The sequence below is a fragment of the Macaca fascicularis genome, chromosome 6 (genome assembly GCF_037993035.2).
Source record: "Macaca fascicularis isolate 582-1 chromosome 6, T2T-MFA8v1.1".
Classification (NCBI taxonomy): Eukaryota; Metazoa; Chordata; class Mammalia; order Primates; family Cercopithecidae; genus Macaca; species Macaca fascicularis.
This window is the reverse complement of record NC_088380.1, coordinates 153854721-153880133: the sequence shown is the minus strand read 5'-3', so window position 1 is coordinate 153880133 and position 25413 is coordinate 153854721. Positions and strand designations below refer to the sequence as shown.

At 40.4% G+C, this 25413-nt stretch overlaps 1 protein-coding gene across 24 annotated transcripts in view; it reads left to right on the top strand.

Moving 5' to 3' along the window:
• Positions 1-25413, top strand: part of PPP2R2B (protein phosphatase 2 regulatory subunit Bbeta) — a 484188-nt gene that overhangs the window by 5711 nt on the left and 453064 nt on the right. For 7 of the 24 annotated variants that reach the window (XM_005558154.4, XM_045395004.2, XM_005558149.4 and 4 more), the window contains exon 1: positions 19446-19742. The exons of 16 other annotated variants lie outside the window; for them this stretch is intronic. In XM_005558154.4, coding sequence (XP_005558211.1) covers positions 19664-19742 — 79 coding nt within the window. In that variant the 5' untranslated portion in view covers positions 19446-19663. Of the gene's footprint in view, positions 1-19445; positions 19743-25413 lie in introns of those variants that run through there. One more of the 24 variants, XM_065546928.2, reaches the window with a different exon arrangement.

Here is a 25413-nt window from a genome sequence, read left to right as displayed (position 1 = left end):
TGATTTCATTGCATGAAATTTTACATTATTTCATCATTAGAAGTACTTTATATGGAGAAATTGCCCACTCGATATCAGACAACTTCTTGAGACTTGGTGTCTGATTTTGTACATGGGAAAAAGAATTATCTGGTGCGGTTTCTGTTTTTATTCCAACTACAGCATATAACCATTTTCTTTCCGATACTGCAATTCTAGGGTGCTTTGTTTGTTCCTCATTCTACAGTTCTTTGATGTCTGTCAACACAGGTCACTTCATCTTATTCATGGGAAATAATTGTGATATTTATTCTGTTTTGCTACATGGGCATAACATTTTTTTCCTTCCCTCCCTCTGAAAAGATCACTCATGTAGAGGGAAGGATGAGGCATTCTATTGATTGTGCTTTCTAATGAGAGAAAAATATCAATGTGACTGTCGATGTGAGGTGTATTTCATATACCCTAAAGTAAAAGCCAACACCTGTGACTTCCTTGCAAAGAGGAATCCTCTATAACATTTGCAATAATGTTTCATTTTGCATGGATGTTTAAGTAATCCGAGGATTATAGGAATGATTTTTCAGCTTGCTTTCAGTGATTGTGACTCTGCTGTCAACAGAAAAAAAAAAAAACAAAAAACAACAATTGGGTTGTCTCAAAACAGTATAAAGACTTGTGACCTTCACCTCATTTTATAGAAAGAAGTCCGTGATTGACAAATAACCTTTCTTAGATGTTTAGATGTTTAGTTACAATAATTGTAACTTCACCCCATAGATCTTAGCCTAAATGATAGAAAACGGAATCTTACTTGCCTTGCTCTTCCCACTCCTGAATACAGGGTGAAGGGCTGGCACTGAGAAGAATTCCCATTTCGGGAAGAAGGAATCCTGTCTTTTTTGACAGAAGCTTTCTAAATCAACAACTCAAGGGGATTTTTAATTAGGCACCAATTTGAAATCAGATAATCCCTCACTTTAAACTTGGTTCAGCTACCCAGTTAGTGATCTTAGACAGGATACTAAATGATTTTCCAACATTATTGTTCATATGAATACCCTGAGAAGGATGTTAAAATGCATATTACTAGATTCTGCCTCTAGAGATTCTGATTCACTAGGTCTGGGACAGAGTCAAAGAACCTGCATATTTCACAAGCATCCCAAATAATTATTTTTATTTATTTTTATTTATTTATTTTTGTTTTGTTTTTTTGAGATGGAGCCTTGCTCTATCGCCTAGGCTGGAATGCAGTGGCGTGATCTCAGCTCACTGCAACCTCCACCTCCTGGGTTCAAACAGTTCTCCTGCCTCAGCCTCCTGAGTAGCTGGGATTACAGGCGCCCGCCACTACGCCCAGCTGTTTTTTGTATTTTTAGCAGAGACGGGGTTTCACCATATTGACCCAGCTGCTCTCGAACTCCTGACCCGTGATCCACCTTCCTCAGCCTCCCAAAGTGCTAGGATTACAGGCAGGAGCCACTGCACCCGACCCATCCCAAACAATTCTAATAGTTTGATCCAAGAGGCACTTTGAGAAATTCTGTTCTTTCTTTCCTTACATCAGAGGGCTATTCTAAGAGCAGAGAAGACAGAAAATCTGCAGGTGTTTTGAGTGCATTTAAAGGAAACAAGAATGCCAATAAATGTGAGATACTGTGCAGCCGAGTTCTCTGCCTCGGGCACGGAAGGGAGTGAAAACCTTTCCTCTGTGTGTGAAAAAGAAGTGGAGATCTCTTCTCTGCACCCAGTAGGCTACAAGGGAATTTCCTATGCAACTTCACTTTGCATGGCGCTCCAATCTGCCAGAAGAAAAATTGGACTGATTAGGAACAAGTTGTGCAAGATGAAAGCATTTTTTCTCAGCTGTGATGCAGAATGTTTTGATGTGAGAAGGCTTGCTGTACTCTGCAGGTGGGCTGGTGAGAAGTGAAAGCTGGAGGAAGGGAAGCAGGTTCTTTGCATAACACTGAAGGCAAACATCCTGTTCTCTTTGTAAGCATTAGGTAATTAAATATTTCCTAGCCAAGAAAGAGAAAAGAACTGTGACTATTTATTTCTCCTCTTCCCTAATGCCAATCACTTGAAATGTGTTTAATTAACAAATATTTATGGAGCACCTAGTATGTGCTAGGCACTGGGCTGGACGATGAGGTCAGTCATGGACAAAACACTGTTGCTCCCCTCCATTAAGCACTGTACACTTTCCTGAGGGCATCACCACATGGTTTTTAATGACAATCCAATGTGATTGTGGAGAGTACTAGAAAAAGAGTAAGTCACCCAACCCACACTGGGAACAGAGCAGGGAAGGCTTGCTAGAGTAAGATTGGCTAGACTGGAAGCCAATCTGAGACCTAAAGTAGAAACAGGAATTCGCTAGGACTTCTGGGTACATAGACCCACATTTTATTCATGGTTCAATTATTCTCTTGTGCTATTTGCTCAGGTTCCCTGGGTGATCGCCAACTTGGGAGGATGAAAGGATATGTTAATAAGATCTTTGAAAGTGCTGCACAATACCTGGCCAGGGTAAAGTAATGATAATGATAATTCTGTTTAATCAGGCTTCATGAGATCAGACTCCTTAATAATTGCTTTCAACATGTTATCTCATTCCACCTTTGCTGCAACACTAAGATATGAGGCAGGTGCCAGCTTAAGCCCATTTTACAGTGGAGGAAATTGAGACTCAGAAAGTTTAACAACATATCCATTTGCACACCAGTCTGACCTCAGAGTTGGTATTCTCAACTACTGTGATAGAGCACTCCTGGCAAGTAACCTGACACCAAGCAGGGGCTGAATAAATATTTATTGAATGAATATAGCCTTCAGTAACTAATAAATGTCAACCAACCAAAAAACATCAATATTACTGTTAATACAACAATAACGGATATTTTTAAAGAATCAAATAGCTCATTCAAAACAATCCATTATAGATACACAGAACTTTTCTAACTTTAACATATATGGATCATATATATCCTATAATCCATAGGAGATAACTAGAATCGGTCTTATAATCCCGCATTGCAGACAAAAAGATAGTATAGATATTATAGATAGTAGACCTAATTTTCTTCATAAATATGAGGAGGTGAAGGCAGCTAGAAATAAGTCTTAAATTGCCCAAGGTCTTATAGAGTCCAGAAGGCAAATTTTTGAATCCTACACCAGCAATTTTTTTACTGCTCATCTTCCGCTAGACGCACTGACTGTAAGTTTAAGATACGGTTGACTGTCTTGAAAATGCAGGGCACAGGACATCAAGGCAACTCAAGGGAAATCCATCATGCTTTCAAGATGCTTTCACTTGCAACAGAAAACTGCTATCAAAATATCTGGAACAGTAAAAGAATGACCTCTTCCGCAAATATCTACTGAGCACCTACTATGTGCTTGGCATTCTAGGCACTGGAGATTCAATAGTGGAGGGGCTAAATAATAGATGTAATAAACAAGTGGAATATAAAATATGAGGCTATAAATGCAAGAAAATAAACCAACAGGGGGTGCAGGGATATGGTGTTCTCTTTTAAATATGATGGTCAAGACTTCATGCAAAAGATGACATTTGAGCAACAATTTGAAGAAGGCAAAAAAAAAAAAAAAAGTCATGTGAATATCTGGGGAGTAGAGTTCCAGATAGAGGGAATAGCTAGTACAAATGCCCTGAGGCAAGAGCTCATCCAGTATGTTTAAGGACTGGACTTGTGGCCAGTGTATCTGAAGTTGAGTAGGCAAAGGAAGAAGTTGTGAAAGATGGAGACAGATCATGGCAGACAGATGCAAGACGGGGACCTTATAACCCATTAAAAATAGTTGGACTCCTGCCTGAATGAAATAGAGAGCCACTAGTTGAAAAACGCTCTTTCTAGCAGCAGCTCAATTAAGGGACCACTGTCAGAAGCAGGAATCGGTTGAAAGGTTATTGCAATAATCCAGCGTTCCACATAAGTCACAAGGCGGGGAGCCCCCGAGCTAATGAATTCCCTAGGTGAAGCGCAGCATAGAGGACTCAGATCCTCTCCATCTCCCTGCCTTGCTGTCTTTGGAATGTCAGCTTTGTCCCAAGACAACTGCTGCATGCAATTCTGGGCGTCACACTCAGATAAACCAACAACGTCAAGTGAAAGGACATTCTGATTTTTTTTTAAATAAACCTTTTCCCTCCAATATCCCTAGAAAATTTCTTTTGATGTCCCCTTTGCCACAGTCTAAGTCAGATGCCCACTTCTGTTTTTTGTTGTTGTTGTTGTTGTTTTTTCTTTTGAGACAGTGTCTCGCTCTGTCACCAGGCTGGAGTGCACTGGCACGATCTCGGCTCACTGCAATCTCCACCTCCCAGCAGATGCCCACTTCTAAGCCATCCATTGGCAAGGAGAATGGGATTAGCCTAACTAGCTTTATACAAATAGGCTTGCATCCGAGTTTGGAATGGGATCATCATCCCTGAGTGGAGGATGCCACAACAGAATCTAGGCTTTGCAGCAAGGAATGAGGATGCGATTCAAGGTAGTCCAACAATAGTATCAGCTACAGGAAAAAGAGACAGATAAGGCTTAACCAGTTCTATTGCTACCGCTGTGCAAAGGGTGGTGAGTTATTGGCTTGTTCTTGGTTAAACATTTGGCTCAGGCAAATCCAGACACCAAGCTTCTCTAGACTGACTCGTCTTGAAGCTGGGGCCTGAGGTGTGTGAGAAGAGCACTTGCCTTTTTGTAAATGTTGCTCATTAAGCAGGCTCAGCATCATCCTACTTACTGCCTATGTTGTTAGTTAATGGAATTTAAAAGCCAAGAATAAATAATTAAGCACATGGACATTGTGGGTGGTTCCTGTTTATTTGCTCAAGGTTTCAGTAAGCATTATGCCTTTTTCTTAGTATATTTATTTTTAGTCTATCATATAGAGCTTTAAAAAAGAGAGTATAACTAACTTTATACCAATTTGGTTGGAGTTAAGGATGTTGAATTTTATTCATCCATTTATTCAGTAAATATATATTGGGCAGTAGGTATTGGAAACACAGCAGCCCTCGAAATAGCCACAGTCTGTGATATTAATGGAGCTCACATTCTAGTGCAGAGGTGGACACTGGAAAATGCAAGCTTACAAAGACACAAGATATTTTCCAATGATGACATATGCTATAAAGAATATAAAATGGGCCTGGTGCGGTGGCTCACACCTGTAATCTCAGTACTTTGGGAGGCCAAGGCAGGCAGATCATGAGGTCAGGAGTTCAAGACCAGCCTGACCAACATGGTGAAACCCCGTCTCTACTAAAAATACAAAAATTAGTTGGGTGTGGTGGCAGGCGCCTGTAATCCCAGCTACTCAGGAGGCTGAGGCAGGAGAATCGTTTGAATCCTGTAGGTGGAGGTTGCAGTGAGCCAAGATCATGCCACTGCACTCCAGCCTGGGTGACAGAGCAAGACTCCGTCTCATGTGGGAGTGGCTAAATGAGGGAATGGGGAATGCTACATTATTAGAGGGCTTTTCTGTGAAGGGTTTTCTGAAGAGGTGACGTTTAAGCTAAGACCCAAATAATGAGTAGAAACCATGTTCAAAAAACCCATGGGAAGAGTGTTTAGACACAGGAAACAACAAGCGCAAAGACCCTGGACAGAAGCAATCCAGGCATGGCCAGAAGGAAGGCCAGGATGCCTGGATTGGTCAGTAGGGGAAGTGTCTATGTTGAAGTCGTGGAGGGAAGCAGAGGCAAGTTCAGGTGTGTAAAGCCATGGTAAATAATTGTGTTTTATTCTGGGTACAATGGGAAGCTTTCAGGATTCTAAGCATGGAAGTACTCTGATGTTTTAGGACCTAAATCCTAGGGCATTTCACCTCAATGGAGAATTTTCAGTAACATAATCTTCCTTATAGTTGTATTGTGAAAATTCAACCTCACCTCTAAACTCAACTATTTTTGTTTGTTTTGTTTTTGCTTCCAACGTAGAGGTCTTCATACCTCCCCTCTCGTAGTAAAATCCTGTCTGTGGTCTGAAGCTCACTGTGCTATCTTTGCCCAGGATCACCATTGGAATTTGTAAATGTTACAGTTTTGTTCAGTGCCTAAAAGCAATTTTCAAGGCATTGTTGAGATCACTTAAATTTGGCAGCCTTGAGACCTGACCATGTCCTTTCAGCTTACAGTTTAGGGAACATAAGATCTGTTGTTTTTTCATTTTAGTTTTTACTGTGGATGATATTTCCATAATTTTATTAGCTGTTTCTTAAGGGCCATTATTATCTATTGTTTCATGAGTGATTTTTCTGATTACGATTTAAAGCAACCTTTCCCAAAATTATGGCACAGTCATTTGTCCATGTGCACGTCTCACTCTACGCCATTAATCAAATATACCAGGTAATTTTATGTTGGCAGGTCTATACCAATGATATTCAAGCACTAATGATTTCCAAATATTGATATTAAGTCCCTATTTTCCAAGGAAAACTGATGGCAATTTTTTACAGCTTACCATTCACACATGCTTCAGAATTTATGTGCCTCTTCTTTTTTCAGTCAATGATTCATGTAAAGCACAGCTTCTCATCAGACATACCTGAGAGAGAATATTTTTCTAAAAAGTATTTTACAGCATGCTGAAGATGTGTTTTAAAAAGATTGCTCTTTAATAGCAGTTTAAACCAAATTCAGGAAACTAAAACAGAAAAAAATAAATAACAAGCTTTATTTTAAAAACAACTCTGATATTACTATTTAAAAACTTGCATTTTTTTCACATAAAGTAATACTCTTTGTGTTTCTAACAGAAACTTGAGAGCATTGGAAAGACTTTACCATAGTTAAGAGAATGAACTATGAACAGATGGCCTGGGTTTGAATCCCAATGAAACGACTTTCTGTGTCACCTTGAATAGATTGCATAACTTTATTTTGATTTAAACTCACTTTACTCCTCTGTAAAATGGGAAAATAGTAGTTTCTCCTTCATAGGCTTGTCATGAGGATGAAATAAAATAATCTAAACAAAGCACAGCACTTGACACAGAGTGAATGCTAAGTAAATGTTAGCTGTGATGCTAATGACAACACAGATAACAAGATAATAAAAATGACTCGTCATTCTACCACCCAGATCATTATTTTTTTAATGTTTAATATTTGCTAAGTTTAGTAAACGCTCTCTAAATGAACTTAAAATGGCCATCAGATCCATGTGTTTACTGAAAAGATTATTTACACCTGGGTCCACACAACGATTACACTTCATCTTTGGGAAGAGCAATAAACACCTGTAGAGGGTTCTACGAGCAAGTGGAAGGAAATTACAGACAGCAAGTTGTCTCCACATTATCAACAAACATGAACAATTAATTACCACTTCTTACACCTAATCCAAGTATTATTTACCCACATGATGTTAATGAGCAAATAGGAAACTGTGCGATTAAACACTTAGATTCATAGCATGTTGGAATTTGAAGGAATTTCCTTTGAAGGAAACTGGGAGATCTTTTCTGGAAGATCTGCCCACTTATAGACGGAGAAGGTGGAGTACAGAAAGTAAAACAGACACAATGAAGTTATGAGTTTCCTCTTCCACATTACCACTTAATGTTTCCACCACTCAGATTCCCCTGTGGCATTATGGGATAAGAGTCTCTTTGATATCCCTTCCGGTGGAAAGACAAAATATTATTCAGCCTGGAAAAAGAAAGCAAGCCTGTCATTTGTGACAACACAGATGAATCTAGAGGACATTATGTTAAGTGAAATAAGCCAGGCGCAGAAAGGCAAATGCCAGATGATCTCACATCTGTGGAATCTAAAAAAGTCAAGCTCATAGATCAGAGAGCAGAGTGGTAATTACTAGGGGTTGGGGTAAGAGGAGGTTGGGGATACAAAGGATACAAAATTTCAGGTAGACAGGAGGAATAAATTCAAGAGATATACTGTACAACTTGGTAACTGTAGTCAATAAGAAAGTATTGTATACTTGAAAATTGCTGAGTAGATTTTTAGTGTTCTCAGAAGTAAATAATAAGTATGGGAGGTAATGCATATGTTAATTAACTTAGCCATTCTAAAATGTATACATATGTTTAAACACCATGTTGTATACTATAAATTTAGACAACTTTTGTCAATTAAAAATAAAAACCTCCTGACCACCAAGCAGATGTTAGCATTTTCTACCTCTATTGTATCAGCCAGATGTTTTCTTTAACCTAGGTGGTGATCAAATGCACAAATACGAAAGGAGGAAAGACAGTAGCCCTCCAAGGGCCTTGGTGTGGTCTTTTGGCCAACACCCAGGCTAATCACAACAGCAGAGTGGTTCAGGCTGTGTATTTGGCTGTTGATGAACCCTGGCTTCCCTGGCCTTCTTTAAAGCCTTCCTCAGAAACTGCTGACATTTCCCAGTTTCTCGTGGGCAAAGGAGGCTTGATGATATTAAAAAAAAAAAAAAAATCATGATTAGAAATGGCTTTCTAGTAGTCTAAGAAAGGCATTAAGACAGGAGCTATGTCTATCTTATTTGTCTATTACAGTGCCTGGCACTTATTGAAAACTCGATAAACTTAACATTGAAGAAAAATGATAGTCAGCACCGAGCACATCTAACATGCCAGGTGCTAGGCTCTTGGTGTGTCAAGCACTTTTTAAGGTCTCACTTTTTAGCAGAGGCTGCATGACACCATAGTGAAGAACACAGGCTCCAAAAAGGCTCACCCAGGTTTGCATTCCAACAAATCTGCTATATGAGTATGGTATTTAATGTATCTGTGCCTCAGTTTCTTCATCTATGACATGGGGATAATAATTGAAGCTACATCCAGGGCTCTTGTGAGGACTAAATTAGCTAATACATGTAAAGTATTTACAATGCAGCATGGAATACAGTCAGCATTCAATAAATGCTTGCTCTGTCATTATTAGTGTTAGCACTAACTTACTCACTCCATAGGCCCTGTAAAGGAGATATCCCAATACCTAGATTTTGGCAGAGGAAACTGAGATTTGAAGAGCTTAAATGATTGAATGGTTCCTCCAAAACTATCTTTAGTCACCAGAAAACCTATGATTTAAACCTAGAAGGTAAACATTCAAGGGAATCAATAATATTCTATGTGGTGGGTAAGAGAGCAGGCTTAACCACCTGACTCTGGAGTCAGTCTGTCGGGTTTGATTCCAGCCCAAATCAGGACCCTGTTATTACCAGGTGTGGGTCCTGGAACAGGTTATTCTGAGCCTTGGAGTCCTGAGAATAATACATCCTATCTCACAGGGGTATAACAAGATTTAAAGGAGATAATGCTTGTTGGCATTGAGCTCATGGACCCACACTCACCAGGCGCCCCATAAACTCTTTCATTTTTGTCAATAGTAGCAATGGCTGTAGTTAACTCCAGTTGCTTCCTCCAAAAGCCCTCCCAAACACCCAAGAATCGTTCTTGGCTCTGCCTTCCTAACTTCCTTGAACACCCATACTCATGCACTCTATCACTAAGTCATATGCCATTTTCCCTCTTTTCTCTAAATAGGTCAGTATCTCCAATCCCTTGACCTTGCTCCAACCCCATTGCCACTATGTTACTTTGGACACAATCTTCTCTTCTCTGGATATTGGAGCAGCCTCTTTGGGTTACTCCCACTCTCCTTATTGTCTTGACTACCTCCAGTCTGTTCTTCACACTGTATCCAGAGTAGTATCTCCAGTGTGTACATATGTCACTTGCCTCCCAAAAAGCTTCATTAGGTTTCATTGCTCTTGGGATATCCCCAGCCTCACTCACCATTCTCCTCATGTACTCTCTGTTCCATGTGTCCTCTAATGCCATATCCCCTCCTCCAGCACTACACACATACTATCCCCTTTGCCAGAAATATTTTCACACTCTCTTTTTCTGGCAACCCCAGTTCATCATTCAAATCTCAGTTTTGGTTTCATTTTCCCAAGTAAGCCTTTCTTAACCCTGAACTCTGAGCTCGGTGGCCCTCGTAGAAGGTGCTGAATATTCTCCATCATACACTTGCCAAATGCATTATCATTTTCTTGCTCCTTGTATGTTTTCTCTATTAGTCCATACTCTGCATGAAGACAAGTCTGCTACAGCTACTTCCTGATATACAACTACAAGTTGTGTAAGCATTCCTAGTGCCCAGCACCATGCCTGGCATACACTAATGTTTAACAAATACATATTGAATAAATGCATGATTAAATAAATGAAAGAATACTAGCTTTCCAATCAGCAAGAAATACCAAGAAGACAGGAGACTCCAAGAAAATTCATTCTCGTGACCAAAGTGACATTTCTTACTGCTAAGTTCAACTCCTTGTCACTGCACTTGGTTTATGGAATGCCTTCTAGTTTAAATGATTTATCCTTAAATAGAGCTGCCATTTTTCAATGTGCCGGTATCAGTGGATGCCTAAAGATCTAGGTAAGACCAAATGGTAACAACCTTATATGGTTACGTTTTCAAAACACATTTACAAATATTATTTCATATACTAGATTGTTTTGATTTATATACCAGACCTGTGGGAGAATGAGGTGAGGAAACTAAGGTAGGAAGAATTACGCACAGATCTTGGTTCACCTTTCTTCTAATCAAAATATTATTTACCCTCATTATGCTGCCTAATGTGCAGTTAATGTGTCCATTATCACAGCCCAGGTTTCTGAGGCCGTATTGCTGTAAAGCAGTGATTCTCAATCTAGGGTGTGGGAGGGTAATTTTGCACCTCCGGGGATGTTCACTGATGTCAGGAAGCATTTTGGATTGTCCTGACTGGGGGATGGGAGGTGTGCTACTGGCATCTATTGGGCAGAGCACAGTGACACTACTAAACATCCTAAAACAGCCCCATCTCCCCCACATAACCACACAACAATTACCTTATCCAAAATATCAATAGTGCTTAGGTTGAGAAACCCTGCCATAAAGCAAAGCTCATAGACTGAAACAGCAAAGGAAAAGGTAATTGTGTAAATCTCTCCAGACGTAATCAAGATGTAGAGGAACTGGTGAGTACATACCCTGTTTAAAGGCATGAAGTTTGAATTAGAAAATATAATACTCTGCAGGCCAAACAGAACCCTCGTGCAAGCTGCTGTGAGCCGTGTGACACTCCCAGGGGAAGGTCCTCCCTGAATGAGCAGATCTGGTCCCTTACTGTAAGAACAACAGGTACAGCATTTTCTCCCCTGCTACCTCCTAAAAGATTTACTATTACGGCCTCTCAGAATCAAGAGGAAAGCTGGGTTAAAAGTGTTTTCTTGAAAAGACATTAAACCCAATTACTCAAGTGCCTACTCTGTATCTCTAAGGGGTAGCCTACGGGTCAGAAAACTAAGATCTTGCCACCTGGATTCGTGTCCTGGGTTCCTTTCAAATCCTCTAAAGTTCTCATCTGTCCAAAAAGAAATACGCTGCCTAATCCTGGGGAAGGCTCTAAGGTCAAAATAGATATCAGAGTCACAGTTATCCTTTTAAAATATTGTTTCATATCAGAATATTGGTTCCTTTTCATAATATTCATGATTTAATTAAAATGCAGAGATGTCTGGGAAGGAAGCAGATAGGACAATTTTTTTTTCTTCTGCAGAACAGGAAGCACATTCGGGATTTGCTTTGGAATGCTTTCTTTTTATGAAGGCTGTGAGGCATTATGTAGACTGAATAATTGGAACATTTTTTATCCCGCTTGGACAAGAAATGTTAAAGCCCACTATTTCCAAACGAGAGCTAATAAGTGCATAGCCCAAACACAGGAGCTGAAATCTGCTTTATATATTTAAAATATGTTTTTATAATTCTATTAATTTGTGGTAAATAGGAGAAAGAGTGAATTTGAGCTGTTTTAATAAAACTGATACTGTTACCTCTTACCAGAAGACTCTTCCCACTTATATCTTCTTACGTGCAAATTCTTCTTCTCCTTCATAGCCTATCTTAGATGCCACTACCTCCAGGAAGCCTTCTTGGATTCTGTCCCAATGTTCCATTTAGGTGCGAGAGTTTTCTACTATGCACTTTATCTGTTACTCTCTTTTGGCCCTTCTGTAATATTCATATATTTATTACTTAATTTTATATTTCTTTCCTATCTCCCTTCCCTTTCCTTCCTTCCTTCTCTCCTTCCTCTCTTCCCCCTTCTCTTCTTCCCCACTTTCTCCCTCCCTCCCTCCCTTTTACATCATATGCCTATACATGCATCTAATCTCACAGTCCTTGGCACCATGTCCTAGGAATAGCAAACTTTCAACACACGTTGGATCTCTGGAGGCATTGATAGGTACGTGTGCGGATTTGGCTAGATTTCTTCTACATGATTATGGTAGTCATTAGCAAACCCTTTCTTTCAAATAGGTCAGAGGTAAATTTGCCCAACCCTAATGAAATACCCACAAGTTCCAAATAAGTAGATACAAAATCTTGGTCTCAGTCTTGGTGCCATGTCCTATACGAGACTGTAGGGGAGATAATGTTCAGATCAGGCAACTCAGAGAACACAGTGGCATGGGACAGCCTGAGGGGAGGGGTGAGCGGAAAGCCTTTACTGGAATCTTACCTCCTCCACTTGTTTGCAGTTGACTTTATTTAATGTCCCTGTGTAAACTTCCTCATCTATAAACAGATAAAATAATGATATTTACTTTAATATAGGTTTTTCAGGAGGATTCCATGATATTCTAGGTATAGCACTTAGCAGAGTAACTGGAACCTAGTCACTCAGATGAATGAAGAACTCAGATGAATATAGATTTGGGTTTCCTCTTATTACTACTACCATCACACATCACTTGATGATGGGGAAACATTGTGAGAAGAGCATCATTAGGCAATTTTTGTCATTGTGCAAACATCCTAGAGTGCACTTACACAAACCTAGATGGTACAGCCTATTGCTCCTAGGTTACAACACCGTACAGTCCTGAATGTCACGGTCCTGAATACTGTGGGCAGTTGTAATGCAATGGATAAGGATTTGTGTATCCAAACATATCGAAATATATAAAAGGTCCAGGAAAAATACAGTATTATAATCTTATGGGGACACCTTCATATTTGCAGTCCACATTTGACCGAAATGTCATTAAGCACATGACTGCATTATCATCATCTGTTAAAATCAAATCATGTTTCCATGGCTCAGAAGCAAAACAAATAGACAAACAAAACCCTGTTGCCTACCTGCTCTGACTTCCCTTTATAAATTAGAAGATGTTATTTGTCTACTCTTTCTAGGTACTATGAGTGTTACTATAGAAAATTTGGTGGAAAACGTAATTGGCTTTATTGTGCTTTTCCTTCTTTCGTTCTTTTTAATGAGAGCCAAAATCTTCTGTTGTGAGGCACTGGGCTTTATTTCTCCCCCTGCTGCCTGGTAGCAGCTGCTCTAAATGGAGCCGACCCCCATCTTCAAAGTCCTCTTCAGTCTTATCTGTAGCTGCCCACCTCTCTCTTGCTTTAGTCACATGCCAAGAGAGCTGGCTGAATCATCAGTGCAGACTGCCAATCAGAAATATGAATCAACTCACTCTTGACTGCTCTGCAAGGTCTAGGGGATGCAACGAGTGAGAAAGACAACACACTACGTGTTCCCCTAGAGCTTATATTAAAGCAGTGAAACAAATGTTAAATAAACTATTTAAAAAATATGTAGGTAGTTAGTTAAATTAGAAGAGGAAATCTCTGTGAGGATAAATTGCAGGCTATAGTGGGGTAAATGAGAGGGCCAAACCCATTCCTTGGCCATTAATTTGTCTTTCAGCCTCAGCTCAAATGTCACCTCCTCCAAGAAGCCTTCCCTGACCATCAAGCAAAGCAGTCACTCTCTAATCCGTGGTCCACTTTATTTCCTTCATTCTACTTTTCACCACCTAAAATAACCTTGTTGATGTAATGGTTGTTTATTGCCTACCTCTTTCTTTGAGAATATAAGCTCAAAGAGCTAAACCTCAATATGTTATTTACTGCTGTATCCCCAACACCTAGAAGAGTGCCTGGCATTTAATAGCTGCTAAAAAGATTATATTGTATGAATGAATGGATAAATGAATTAACCACAAAGAGGATCCTCTTTCTTTCAGGCCAGAATCTAACAAGTTGTGAATTTCACACACTGGCTAGTGGGTGTAGGAAGTGTGATGGAAATTGTCAGAATTTTCTTTCTTCAGTTCAACTCAATTCAGCTCAGTTCAATCCAGCATGTACTTATCAAACTCCTGTTATGCTCCAGGCAGCAAACTTTGATCTCAGAATTCAGCAGAAAAAAAATCAAATTTTTTACCCTCTTGTAACTTAGAGTCTGGCCAGGGTGTCAGATACTAAACAGCAATTATTAAAGAATTCTAAGCACTTTACTGGATTACCTCATTTAATCCTCACAGCAGCTCATGAGTTGTATATGTTGGGAATGGTTATTATACCCAAAGAAGAGGAGTAGTTTTTTTTTTCTTTTTCTTTTCTTTTTTTTTTTTTTGAGAGAGAGTCTCACTTACTTTGTCACCAAGGCTGGAGTGCTGTGGTGTGAACATGGCTCACAGCAGCCTCAAACTCCCAGGCTCAAGTGATCCTCCTGCTTCAGCCCCCCAAGTGGCAGGGACTATAGGTGGGTACCACCACACCCAGATAATTTTCTGTATATTTTTTAGAGATGAGTATTCACCCTGTTGTCCAGGCTGCTCCCAAACTCCTGAGTTCAAGTGATCCAGCCACCTCGGCCTCCCAGAATGCTGGGATTAGAGGGGTGAGCCACCACACCTGGCTGAGAGTAGGTGTTTTATCGTCATGTTTACTATGGATTCCTTAGCACTATGCGCAGTGCCTGGCCTAAGCAGGTGCTCAGTAAATATGCTCAATAAGGAACGAGTATTTTAAAAGAGGAACATGGTGTGTGCGAGTCTGTAAGAGGGGGATTTGATCCAGTCTGAGGCGTCAAGAAACCTCTCCTTGGAGATGTAGCACTTCATTTAAGATTTGAAGAAGGAGTAGGAATTTGCTTTGCTTTGACTTAAGAGTAAAAACCTGGGCAGACTCATCCTGATTAATATTAAATAAGCTAATTTTTTTCCCTGGGATTTAGTTTCCTTCATAGCAAAATGTAAAACTGTAATGATGAACCTTCCCCCAAAGGAGGTTATAAAAACATACAAAGAGAATTATCAGGGTAACTTTTCTGTAAAACTTGGGCTTCAATGAGGTAGGCAACAAGACTGGAACCAGTGAGAACAGGCAGTTAGGAGACTCCAAGTCCATTGGCCCAAAGGCAGGGGCTCCAGCTGGACTTGGCGGGCAGAAATGATTGCTTCTGCTCTCCCAGGAGGTCAGTCTAAAGAAAAGCTTAGAGCAGCCTAGTCCAGAGCACAGCATTCAAGAAACTCCCAATTAATTGCTTGTTTGCCACTGTCAGAACCTGACATGCAGAAATCATCTGGAGAAATTTCTTGTCTCTGGACTCTGCTCTGCCACACTCAAGGGGCCTTCTCACATGGCACCTAAATGGGTCACCTTTATCTTTCCTTCCTCTGAGGCTCCTGGTTTCCCTTTCAGAGACCTCTTTCTGCTCTTCGGCTCTCCCTCCAGAAACCTCTGCCATTGCTTTAGATCCTCCCTTCTCCTTATAATGACACCATTCCTCTCCTCTCCTGGTGACCCTGCTCTTATCTGTGACGACATTAGATGTATCAGAGACTAATGCCACTTACAGAGTTAATGACTGCTAACTCTTCATTTGCTATGCCTCCCAGTAAGATAATTGCCTTTTAACAGGAGGTGTTTTTTGTTTATTTTTTTATAAATAATGCCTAATGCAAAAACATGGATCTCTAACATTGACCTTTTGGGGCTTTATAATCCCAAAGAATCTTTTCATATCCTCTTCCTGCTGTCATAGCCCATATGTGGCTGTATTAAAACAGTTCATTCATCTGTTTTTTCTGGAATATGCACTTCTTTAGAGCAGCAGTGGTATCTCATATCCTATGTCCCCATCACTCAGCCTGACACATCATCAGGGTGGCAACAAATTGTTGGATACGTGATTTAGACAAAGGTATTTGGAAAACTTTCCGTTACCCAAACTTGTCAAGCCAGAGTGTGAAATTAAACATCTTACTCCAGAGGTTCTCAAACTTTCAAGGAAGAATCACTTCTTATCCCCAGGGAATCTGGATCCACTGGCTTGAGGACTGTGAAATCTGCATTCTTCACTAGCTCATCAGGTGATTCCAGTGCGGAAATAAGGGATCTCTTGTGGATGAATTATTATATCCCCTCAGCCTGTTTTCTCTTCTGTAAAATGGGATTGTTGAGAGAATCAAATAGACAAGAAGCACACTGAAGCAGTTCAAATGGTGCAGTGCAAACTACCTGCAGCAGATTCACCTGTCCAAAGAAATTTCAAATTTGTTTTTTCTGCCTCTTGCCCATTCTGCATGTGAGTAAATAGGTGCCTAGGCCTAACACTAGATCAATCATTTAAGATTTGAATTGAAAACATATTTTCAGTTGAGGTCAAGAGGTATTGGCTGGTTTGGAGAGGCCTATTTGGGACTTGAGTTCTAGTCTCATTTTTTTTTTTTTTGCTTCTAATTGAGAAGACAGTATTTTGTCTGTTCTGTTTTGTTTTTATTGAGTTCTTTGCGGATAGCTATGGCTATAATCCTCAGTGAGTCTTTTTTTCACTCAGGAAGTAATTACTGAGTGCCTACTATTGACTTAGAAAGTATTCACTAAGTGCCTACCGTTTATTTAAGACTGAAATACACAATTAAAGTTGAAGCATGTCTATCTAAAAATTCCATAATGCCTTTGTTTGAATGATCTATTCCAGTTTTATGATAGGCTCAAATCCACTTCATTTGTGCTGTAAAGGACCTTCACACACACATAAAAAGTACAAAATATCTTCCAGAAGCTTTACCTATATATATTGATTTATCCATTCATCCATTCACTTACTCACCTAATATTTACTATCTACTTTGTGCGGGCACTGGGTGAGGAAGAAGGAATATAAAGATGAATTAGACATTGATCTTCCCCTCAAGAGTTTGAACTTTCATTATTTAGATAAGATAGGTAAGTAAAGTAATATGCCGTAATTAAGGGCTGGTACTACTGTTATAGACAATAGTAATTAAACTTAGGAAGCACTTACAATGTGCTAGACGCTGAGCTAAGCCATTTATATGAACTATCCTATTGTGTCCTCAACAATATCATTTAAGATTCTATTATTATCCTTGTTAGGCCTGTAATGAGGCTGACATATGTTAAGTAAGTTGCCCAAGATCACACAGTAAGTCAATGTCTAAGGCAGGATTAAACCCTGGCTGTCTAACTGCAGCATCACTCCTCTTAAGCACATCCCCTCTTCCACTACTCTTAGGTTGGTGCATGGCACAGAAGCTCAGAGAAGGCTAATAGCAGCAACACTGGTAGCTTATCACGTGCTTGCAATGTGCCAGATCTCTATGCTTATTGTCTCACTTCTTTCAAGAATACATGAGGAAAACCTTGCTATTGTTCCTATTTTATAGATGGAGAAACTGAGGTTTGCAGTGTTAAAGTTTGTTCATTTCTACCTGGCCACCAAGTGAATGCACTGGAATGTAAACTGTCAGGGTCAAATTGAACCCAAAGCCCACACTCCTTCCACTCTCACCCTGCGGGCCAGAGGTTAGATATGAAGTATCTCTTCAGAAGACACTCCTGCATATACTCTTGTGTTGCGAGTTTGAAATTACTCACGCAAACAAACCAGACCACTTAGGCAATGTTTAAACAGCACCTTACTTAGGATGGCCCTACCTTGCCAAGTCCTGGGTCTAAGGAGGTTATATGATTATTGCAGAACTAACTGGCCCGACTCTGCCAGCAGTTTGTCATCATGTCATAACAGTCCGAGAGCCAGAGAAGTGGCATACTGGTGGGGGAATGGATTGACATGACCATGGGCTGTTCTGGCACTCTAATGACTTTGTTTTTTCCCTCCTGGGGAGACCAGCACATTTCTCCAATGCTGAGTTAAGTATTTTTGTAAGGAAGAGAGCCCATAAAGGCTTAAATATTTTTCCATCAGATTTTCAAGGAACACTTTTATTTTTTTTTTATTTTTTATTTATTTATTTATTTATTTATTTTTTTTTTTGAGACGGAGTCTCGCTCTGTCGCCCAGGCTGGAGTGCAGTGGCGCGATCTCGGCTCACTGCAAGCTCCGCCTCCCGGGTTCCCGCCATTCTCCTGCCTCAGCCTCCCGAGTAGCTGCGACTACAGGTGCCCACAACCGCGCCCGGCTAATTTTTTGTATTTTTAGTAGAGACGGGGTTTCACCGTGGTCTCGATCTCCTGACCTTGTGATCCGCCCGCCTCGGCCTCCCAAAGTGCTGGGATTACAGGCGTGAGCCACCGCGCCCGGCAGAACACTTTTATTTTATTTTTAAAAATCTTACTCAGGAAAATGTTGGTTTTCTTTTATGGACATTTAAATCATTTCCTTGTGCCTCTGAATGCAGCATGAAGGACATTTGTCTCTTCCTCTTCATTATATACAATAGTGTCTTTGACAGATTTTATAAACCCCAAACTGAAGCCCTGTGCTTTCTTGCCTTCCAGTGATAGGGTTTCCAAAGTCATTATTATTTCATGGGCCAAAACCAAACCAATTCCCCATCCCAAATTACTTATACCTTGTGGTTGGTCATGTCCTTAAATAATATCAGTCTGTCTGTCTCTGTCTGTCTCTGTGTCTCTCTCTCTCTCTCATTTGAAATCTCAGAGTTTTGGTAAAGTTGTGTAATCCTTGGATCAACTTAGTTTTTCCATGTTTTTTAATGCCATCAGGGTACATGGATTGATGAAGGGTCAGTTCCTTTGGGTTTAGTCTCTCTTCCTGTGTTGTGGCTTTCTATTTGGAGAGTGAATAACTCAGAACTAAGTTATTGCTTCGCGGTTAAGGCTGGCAGGGGAAGAAAGAGGCAGCAGTGGAGCACAGAATCTGTCTGTGTTAGCCCTCTGTCACCGACTACTCAACCCAGCTTTGGGCTTCACCTAAATGATAAATGGTCCTATTGTTTGGGCTTTAGTATTTTAAAAAATAGAACTAAATCTAGATTAAGCAAGGACAGAGACCCATTTCATTGCACTGTACTTTAATATTCCTGAGATCCATGGCATTACGGGTAGCTCCTTTTAACAGCCATCTCTCTCCAGGGCGGAACACTATGCTGTCTTTGTTTCATCTGATCTTTCAGCTAAATAAGAGATGGTCACTTATCCTCACTACTCCCATATCCTGCTGGATTTCTCTTGCGAAAAGAGAAACTCACCACATGGGAAAAGGTAGAGGTTTCAGGCAGAGCATTTCAGCGTGTGTTTACAGGCAGGACTGACTTACTCAGCAAATCCTGCTCGGAGGAGCTTCAGCCAATGAAGAGGCTATATCCCGGCTTGCTTGGGGGCTTCTGAGTTTGAGCTGCATGCAGAAATGTAAGGCAGTGCTTCCTGGCGCTGATGGCAAAATGGGACCCATCGCCAGTTATTCCTCGGGCACCCCAGCTTTGCAAATCTGGGAAAGAACCTACATAAACATATTGGTGATGTAGCCAGCTTAAAAGGCCGAGAGAATCCTTATGGATTCAGGAGACTGTTTTTTTATGTAGATTTTTATTTTTTATTTGGAAGATGAAATGCTTCTCTCGTTACCTGCCTTACATCTTCAGACCTCCGAACACCATCCTTTCTTCCAGCTGCCACACGGAAGGTACAGACCAGAGAGGGAGAGTATCTTGGTGGGTGGGTGGGAAAAGTGGGCTGGTGTCTGACTTCCCACAGGTTCTGCTGATGCTGCTTTCTGTAGCTACTAGGTGACTGTCATTCCTGGCAAAAGCTTATATCCGACAGACTTAGATCTGCTTCTAAAATCAGTCTGTCTTGTACAAGGAAAGGGAAGCGTTTTCTGAAAAGCAGAATAATGTTGCAAAGGTAATCTCAAAGCTGACACAGCTAATTGGAAAATAACTCAGAAATATTTTGCCAATTTTCCTTGTTTCATTTACCATGCAAACAAGTCATTGGAACTCGTGTCAAGGAAAAAAAAATCAGTAGGTGCTGCCACATACATCTTTCCGAGCTCTCTGTTTTGTCACTGTCTGTTTGATAACTTGGTCCATGCCCAAGAAAGCAATTAGCAAAATAGAATTAGCTTAGTACATCACTAGGGACTGTTGATTGTTGGACTGGTTCACTTGGAGTCTGTACTTGGGTTACAGAGCAGTAAGAACACAGCTGACTTTCGGCACCTACAGGAAATGTGGTTTCTGGGGGTCCTAAGTTAATACTTTAAAGAGAGGGTAGGCTGAGCCTTCTACACCTTCCCCAGTTCCTGTTTTTTTCTGGGGACCTTCTCTGCTGCCTTCTAACCTAGCATGCTATGCATACGTGTATGTGTGCCTTGCAAACATTCTGGCAATTCCCCTTCAACTAAGCACTGCAGAATTCAACATTTCTATAGTCAGAAGCTGGTTATATGCCTTCTATATGTGATTTGCCTGTGTTTTAGATCTGACATATCCTAGAAAAAGAACAATTTCAAGAAAAGCAACTGGCTGGGCATTTTTAAGGCTTAAGGATTGTCCTGCTAGTGGTATTTGATTGAAAAGGGTTGAGGATGGTGAGGTGTTGTGACTCCAACTCATGTCTAGCCACACTGTCTTGGAACTGAACTGGCGACAAGCCTCTTCCGAAAACTCACTCTTGTCTTCATCCTCCAAGTAGAATCCTGAGATTGGGCGCTGTGTGTTTAAAATGAAGGAAGCATGCATTATACCATAAGGTAATTTTTTATTAGTACCTTCAGGAAAGGGAGTTAACATTTGGGATCACCCTTGAATTGAGACTGAGGGTGGTATTTTTCCTAGACATTGATATCTCATAGATTTTTTTTTTTACAGTTGGATATTTCCCTTTAAAAATGTATTGATGGCAAAAGGAAATGGTTCACTGAGAAATCTTTTCTTCCCCGTGGAGAGAAACTTAGTAAGTCCTTATCCATATTGAGGGGAGGAGAGGAATGGAAGAATGGCAGGGACCAAAATCTCCAGGAGAACTTTTCCAATACTAAAGATCTAAAGCCATAGAGAAACTGCCTAGATGACTTTTGTATTTCTGATTGGTTCTCTTGTCCTCTCCTGCCTGCTTAGACTTTGAAAATTTAAACTCTTGGTCTACTCAGTTGCTGTCTTGTGTATTAATCAGATGAAACATCCTATATCATACAGAAAAAAACCACTGCAACAACAAGAACTTTTAAAGTTGTTTGTGAAAATTGAATTTCACTGATTTATTTCATTAAAATGGAAACCCCATTTTGCTTATGTCAAAACAATTTCTGCTTCACCCACGATCACCAGATTTCAGGATGGGAGGGTAGAATGGCATGTATTTAAATTTGTTGTAAACCTGATAATGACAATGGGTAAGGAAAATAGCATTTGTCAAACATTAACATCATGGAGGAGGCTCTGGGACACAGTGGAAAAGACATGAGTTATGTGCCAAGGTGCCAAGGAAGCAGTGCCAGGTCACTTAATTGCTCTATGCCCAGTTTTAGCTATAACAAGGATGCTGAGATGAAATGTGACCATTGAATAAAGTTCTTTGTAATGCTCTGCACATGATAGGTGCCGTCTGTTTTTGAGTCCCATGCCCATGTGTTTTCTTAGATATTGAAGTTTGCTTTATTTTTCACATTACCTTAAGCAATGAGTGGTTTCCTCAAACACATCACTGTGTCACCAGAAACTAGTTATACTTACTTAAAGTTTGTCTGGGGAAAAAAATATCAGAATACGCCTGAGGTTGTGTTTGTGTGTGTGTGTGTGTGTGTGTTTATATCATTGGCAATCGTGTCACCCTGTAGTCTATACTAGAAAAAAATATGGCTGTGAACTTCACATTTTATTAATTTGAAAAGGTGCAGAATGAATAATGTGTGAATATCTCTGTGAAAGTCAAATAAATACAAATAACCCAAACAATCTCCTTAAGAGAAACTCTAGAACAAATTTAAGAGTTTCAACAATTTCTGGGCTTCTTAGGGGATAGAACCATCCTAATTAGAAAACTTGGCTTGTCTTCCCAACTTCTCTTTATCATTTTTTTTTTAATTCAGGAAGGCCATAGGCTTTGAATCTTAGCTCTGTTACATGTTAACTGAGAGATACTGAGAAGTTATTTAACGTCTCTGAGTCTTAGTTGCCTCATTTTAAAATATATATAACAATACTCCACAGGATAGTTGCAAAAAAATACATTCAGAATGAAATACCAGGGTGATAATAATAATAGTAATAACCAGCGTTCACTTGTATTTAGTGTATCAAAGGCATTATCTAAGCACATTATATATAGAAACAGATTTGTATATAAGGTAAATCAACAATATATGGTTCACAACTATTGGTTCCTTTTCCCTTTCCTCCCTCACTCTGAGCCCTCAAGCCTGCTTTTTCATCCATTAGATGGAGATTTGGTTCTGCATGTAGCTGTCAGAATAATTTTTTAAAAATATGATTACCTTACCACCCCACACTCTAGAACACAAAAACTCACATTTGAAACCTCTCTGTGGTTTTGTGGCCTGCGAGATCTGCATATTCTGACCCTGCCTGACTTTCCTGACTGGTGTCAAATACACTCTATCTTGCCTGACCCCCAGATACATAGGCCTTCTTTGGTTCCTCAACATTCTCCCTCCCACCATAGACTTTTGGGCTGCTTCTCTTTTCCTTCTGCCCCCTTGCCTTGTAAATTCCAACCTTCAACTCTCAGCTCAAGCTCAGAAGCAATCCTGACCCTCAGCTGATCACAGTTCTTAAAGAACTGGATTTCTTACTTCAAAGCACTTACGCTAATTTGTCATTATGGGGAAACCAATGTGACTGTTTTGTTAGTGTCTGCCTCCCTGCTGCACTGGAAGCAGGACCCATGTGTAACTGTCACACCTCCAGAACCAGAACAATACCAGGCACATTATAGGTGCTTAGTAAATTTTTGTTGAATGAAAGATGACAAATACCAAGGCTGTTGTATGGATAAATTTCCAAAACCATATGTGAAAAATATTCTGAAAAGCATTCACACCTACATGCACAAAAATTGTTTTTATCATTGTGGCTTGGGGAGCCTTCTGTAACCATACTTTAAGGAACTAGTTTTATTATAGTGTTCTTTAACTTGAAATAAGAAGATACAAACAGAAGCCAGGGCAACCAAATAGTGCAGATCCATAATCAGGGTTTTGCGAAGAGGATTGGACTGACTTCCTTCTCTGTGGACCTCATTAACGAAGCACATAACACCTTCCCCTTGGTAGGGGAGGATTCATCCACAGAAGTGGTATCAGAATTGCAGAAACAAAATTCCAATCATAGCTATAAAGAAGCCATTTAAGCCTGTAATCCCAGCACTTTGGGAGGCCGAGACGGGTGGATCACTAGGTCAGGAGATCGAGACCATCCTGGCTAACATGGTGAAACCCCGTCTCTACTAAAAAATACAAAAAACTAGCCGGGCGAGGTGGCGGGCGCCTGTAGTCCCAGCTACTCGGGAGGCTGAGGCAGGAGAATGGCGTAAACCCGGGAGGCGGAGCTTGCAGTGAGCTGAGATCCGGCCACTGCACTCCAGCCTGGGCGACAGAGCGAGACTCCGTCTCAAAAAAAAACAAAAACAAAAACAAAAACAAAAACAAACAAACAAAAAAAAAGAAGCCATTTAAGCTGGGTGTGGTGGGCACCTGTAGTCCCAGCTACTCAGGAGGCTGAGGCAGGAGAATTACTTGAACCTGGGAGGCAGATGTTGCAGTGAGCCGAGATCACACCAACGCACGCCAGCCTGGGCAATAGAGTGAGACTCCATCTGAAAAAAAAAAAGAAACAAAACAGAAAAGAGAGAGTCAGTGAAGTACAAGGAACCTTGCCTGATACTTTCTGGTGGATCTAATTTGGCACCAGGCAATGGAGGGCCTGTTATTGTTATCTAACAAATCAGTAGGGACACTTTCTTTTCCTAAAGGGACAAGGGTAGTGTGACTTGCCACGTGCTTCTTCCTTTCCCAAAATTGTCTTTCTCTCATTTCCATGCTGCAAATCTCTCCCCATGCTTGAAAACTCAGCTTGAGTCAAGTCTTTCTAGGAAGATGTCTTCAACAACTCCAAAAATGAAGTTGTTATTATGAGTCACACAAACCACAAGGAGAGTGGAAAGAAGAAATAAGAAGCAGCAGCTTCCGCACCATGGACCCTGTGGACCACTGGCTGTGTGCTAAGGGCTGTGCCTGTGCCATCTCATTTGCTCCTCACAACAGTCTCTCTTATTAAACGCCATTATCTCCATGTATATAGATGAGGAAACTGACTCGGATGCAACCTACTCAGGACCACAGCTAGTGAAGTGGTAGAGCCAAGACTCAAGTCCAAATTCTCTGAATCCCAAATCGGTACTCTTAATCTTTATATCACACTGCACATTTCCTTCTGAGTATGAGAACAGCCTTCAGATTACATTGAAACAGTCTGTTTACATGTCTGTCTCCTGAGTGGCCAGCAGCAACTTGTGCACAGGAATTCTGCCCTACTCATCTTCAGTCTTGGCATCCTGGTTTAGTACAGAGCTTGACTCTGAGTAGATGCTCAAGAAATCCTTCTTAAATGAAGGACTCAATGGGAGAGTGAATAAACAAACTGACCCATATTCTATCAACAATGCTCCTTCAAGAGGAGGACATATCTTAAAGCAAGTATCTTAGTGACACTGGAAGCGTGTTTGCTGGAAGTCCACACACACACACACACAGAGGGAAAAATAGCATCATATTTTTCTAATTCTTTGTTATATTATAAATAATAATAATACGAGAATAAGTAAAACATAGAACGCATACTATTTGCTAGGCACAATTTTACCATGTGTATATCAATGTAGGTATGGATGTGTTTGTGTGTGTGTGTGTGTGTGTGTGTGTGTGTGTCCCTAACAATTCTATAAGGTCAACACTGTTACCCTCATTTTATCCATGAGAAAACCAAGTCACAGACAAGTTAAATAACTAGTCTAAGTTGACACAGCTGTTAAATGCAAGGGCTAGGATTAGAACCCATGCAGTCTGGTTCCAGGGTACATGCTAAGAATGGATTCATTACTACTATATTTTGTGCCTTTTTCATATTTATGGATTCTTATTTTTCAAGTGTTTGAAATTCTCTTCTCAGTCCCCTTCACATATTTAGAACCAACCCACTCTTCATAGCCCACGTCAAACGCACATCCACCCACAGCTTTCCCTGACTACTCATTTTCTCATCCATCTCTCTCATCTTATAAATGCACACCTACATTTAAAGTCTTTTCCAAGTGCGCACAGCATTTCTCTGTAA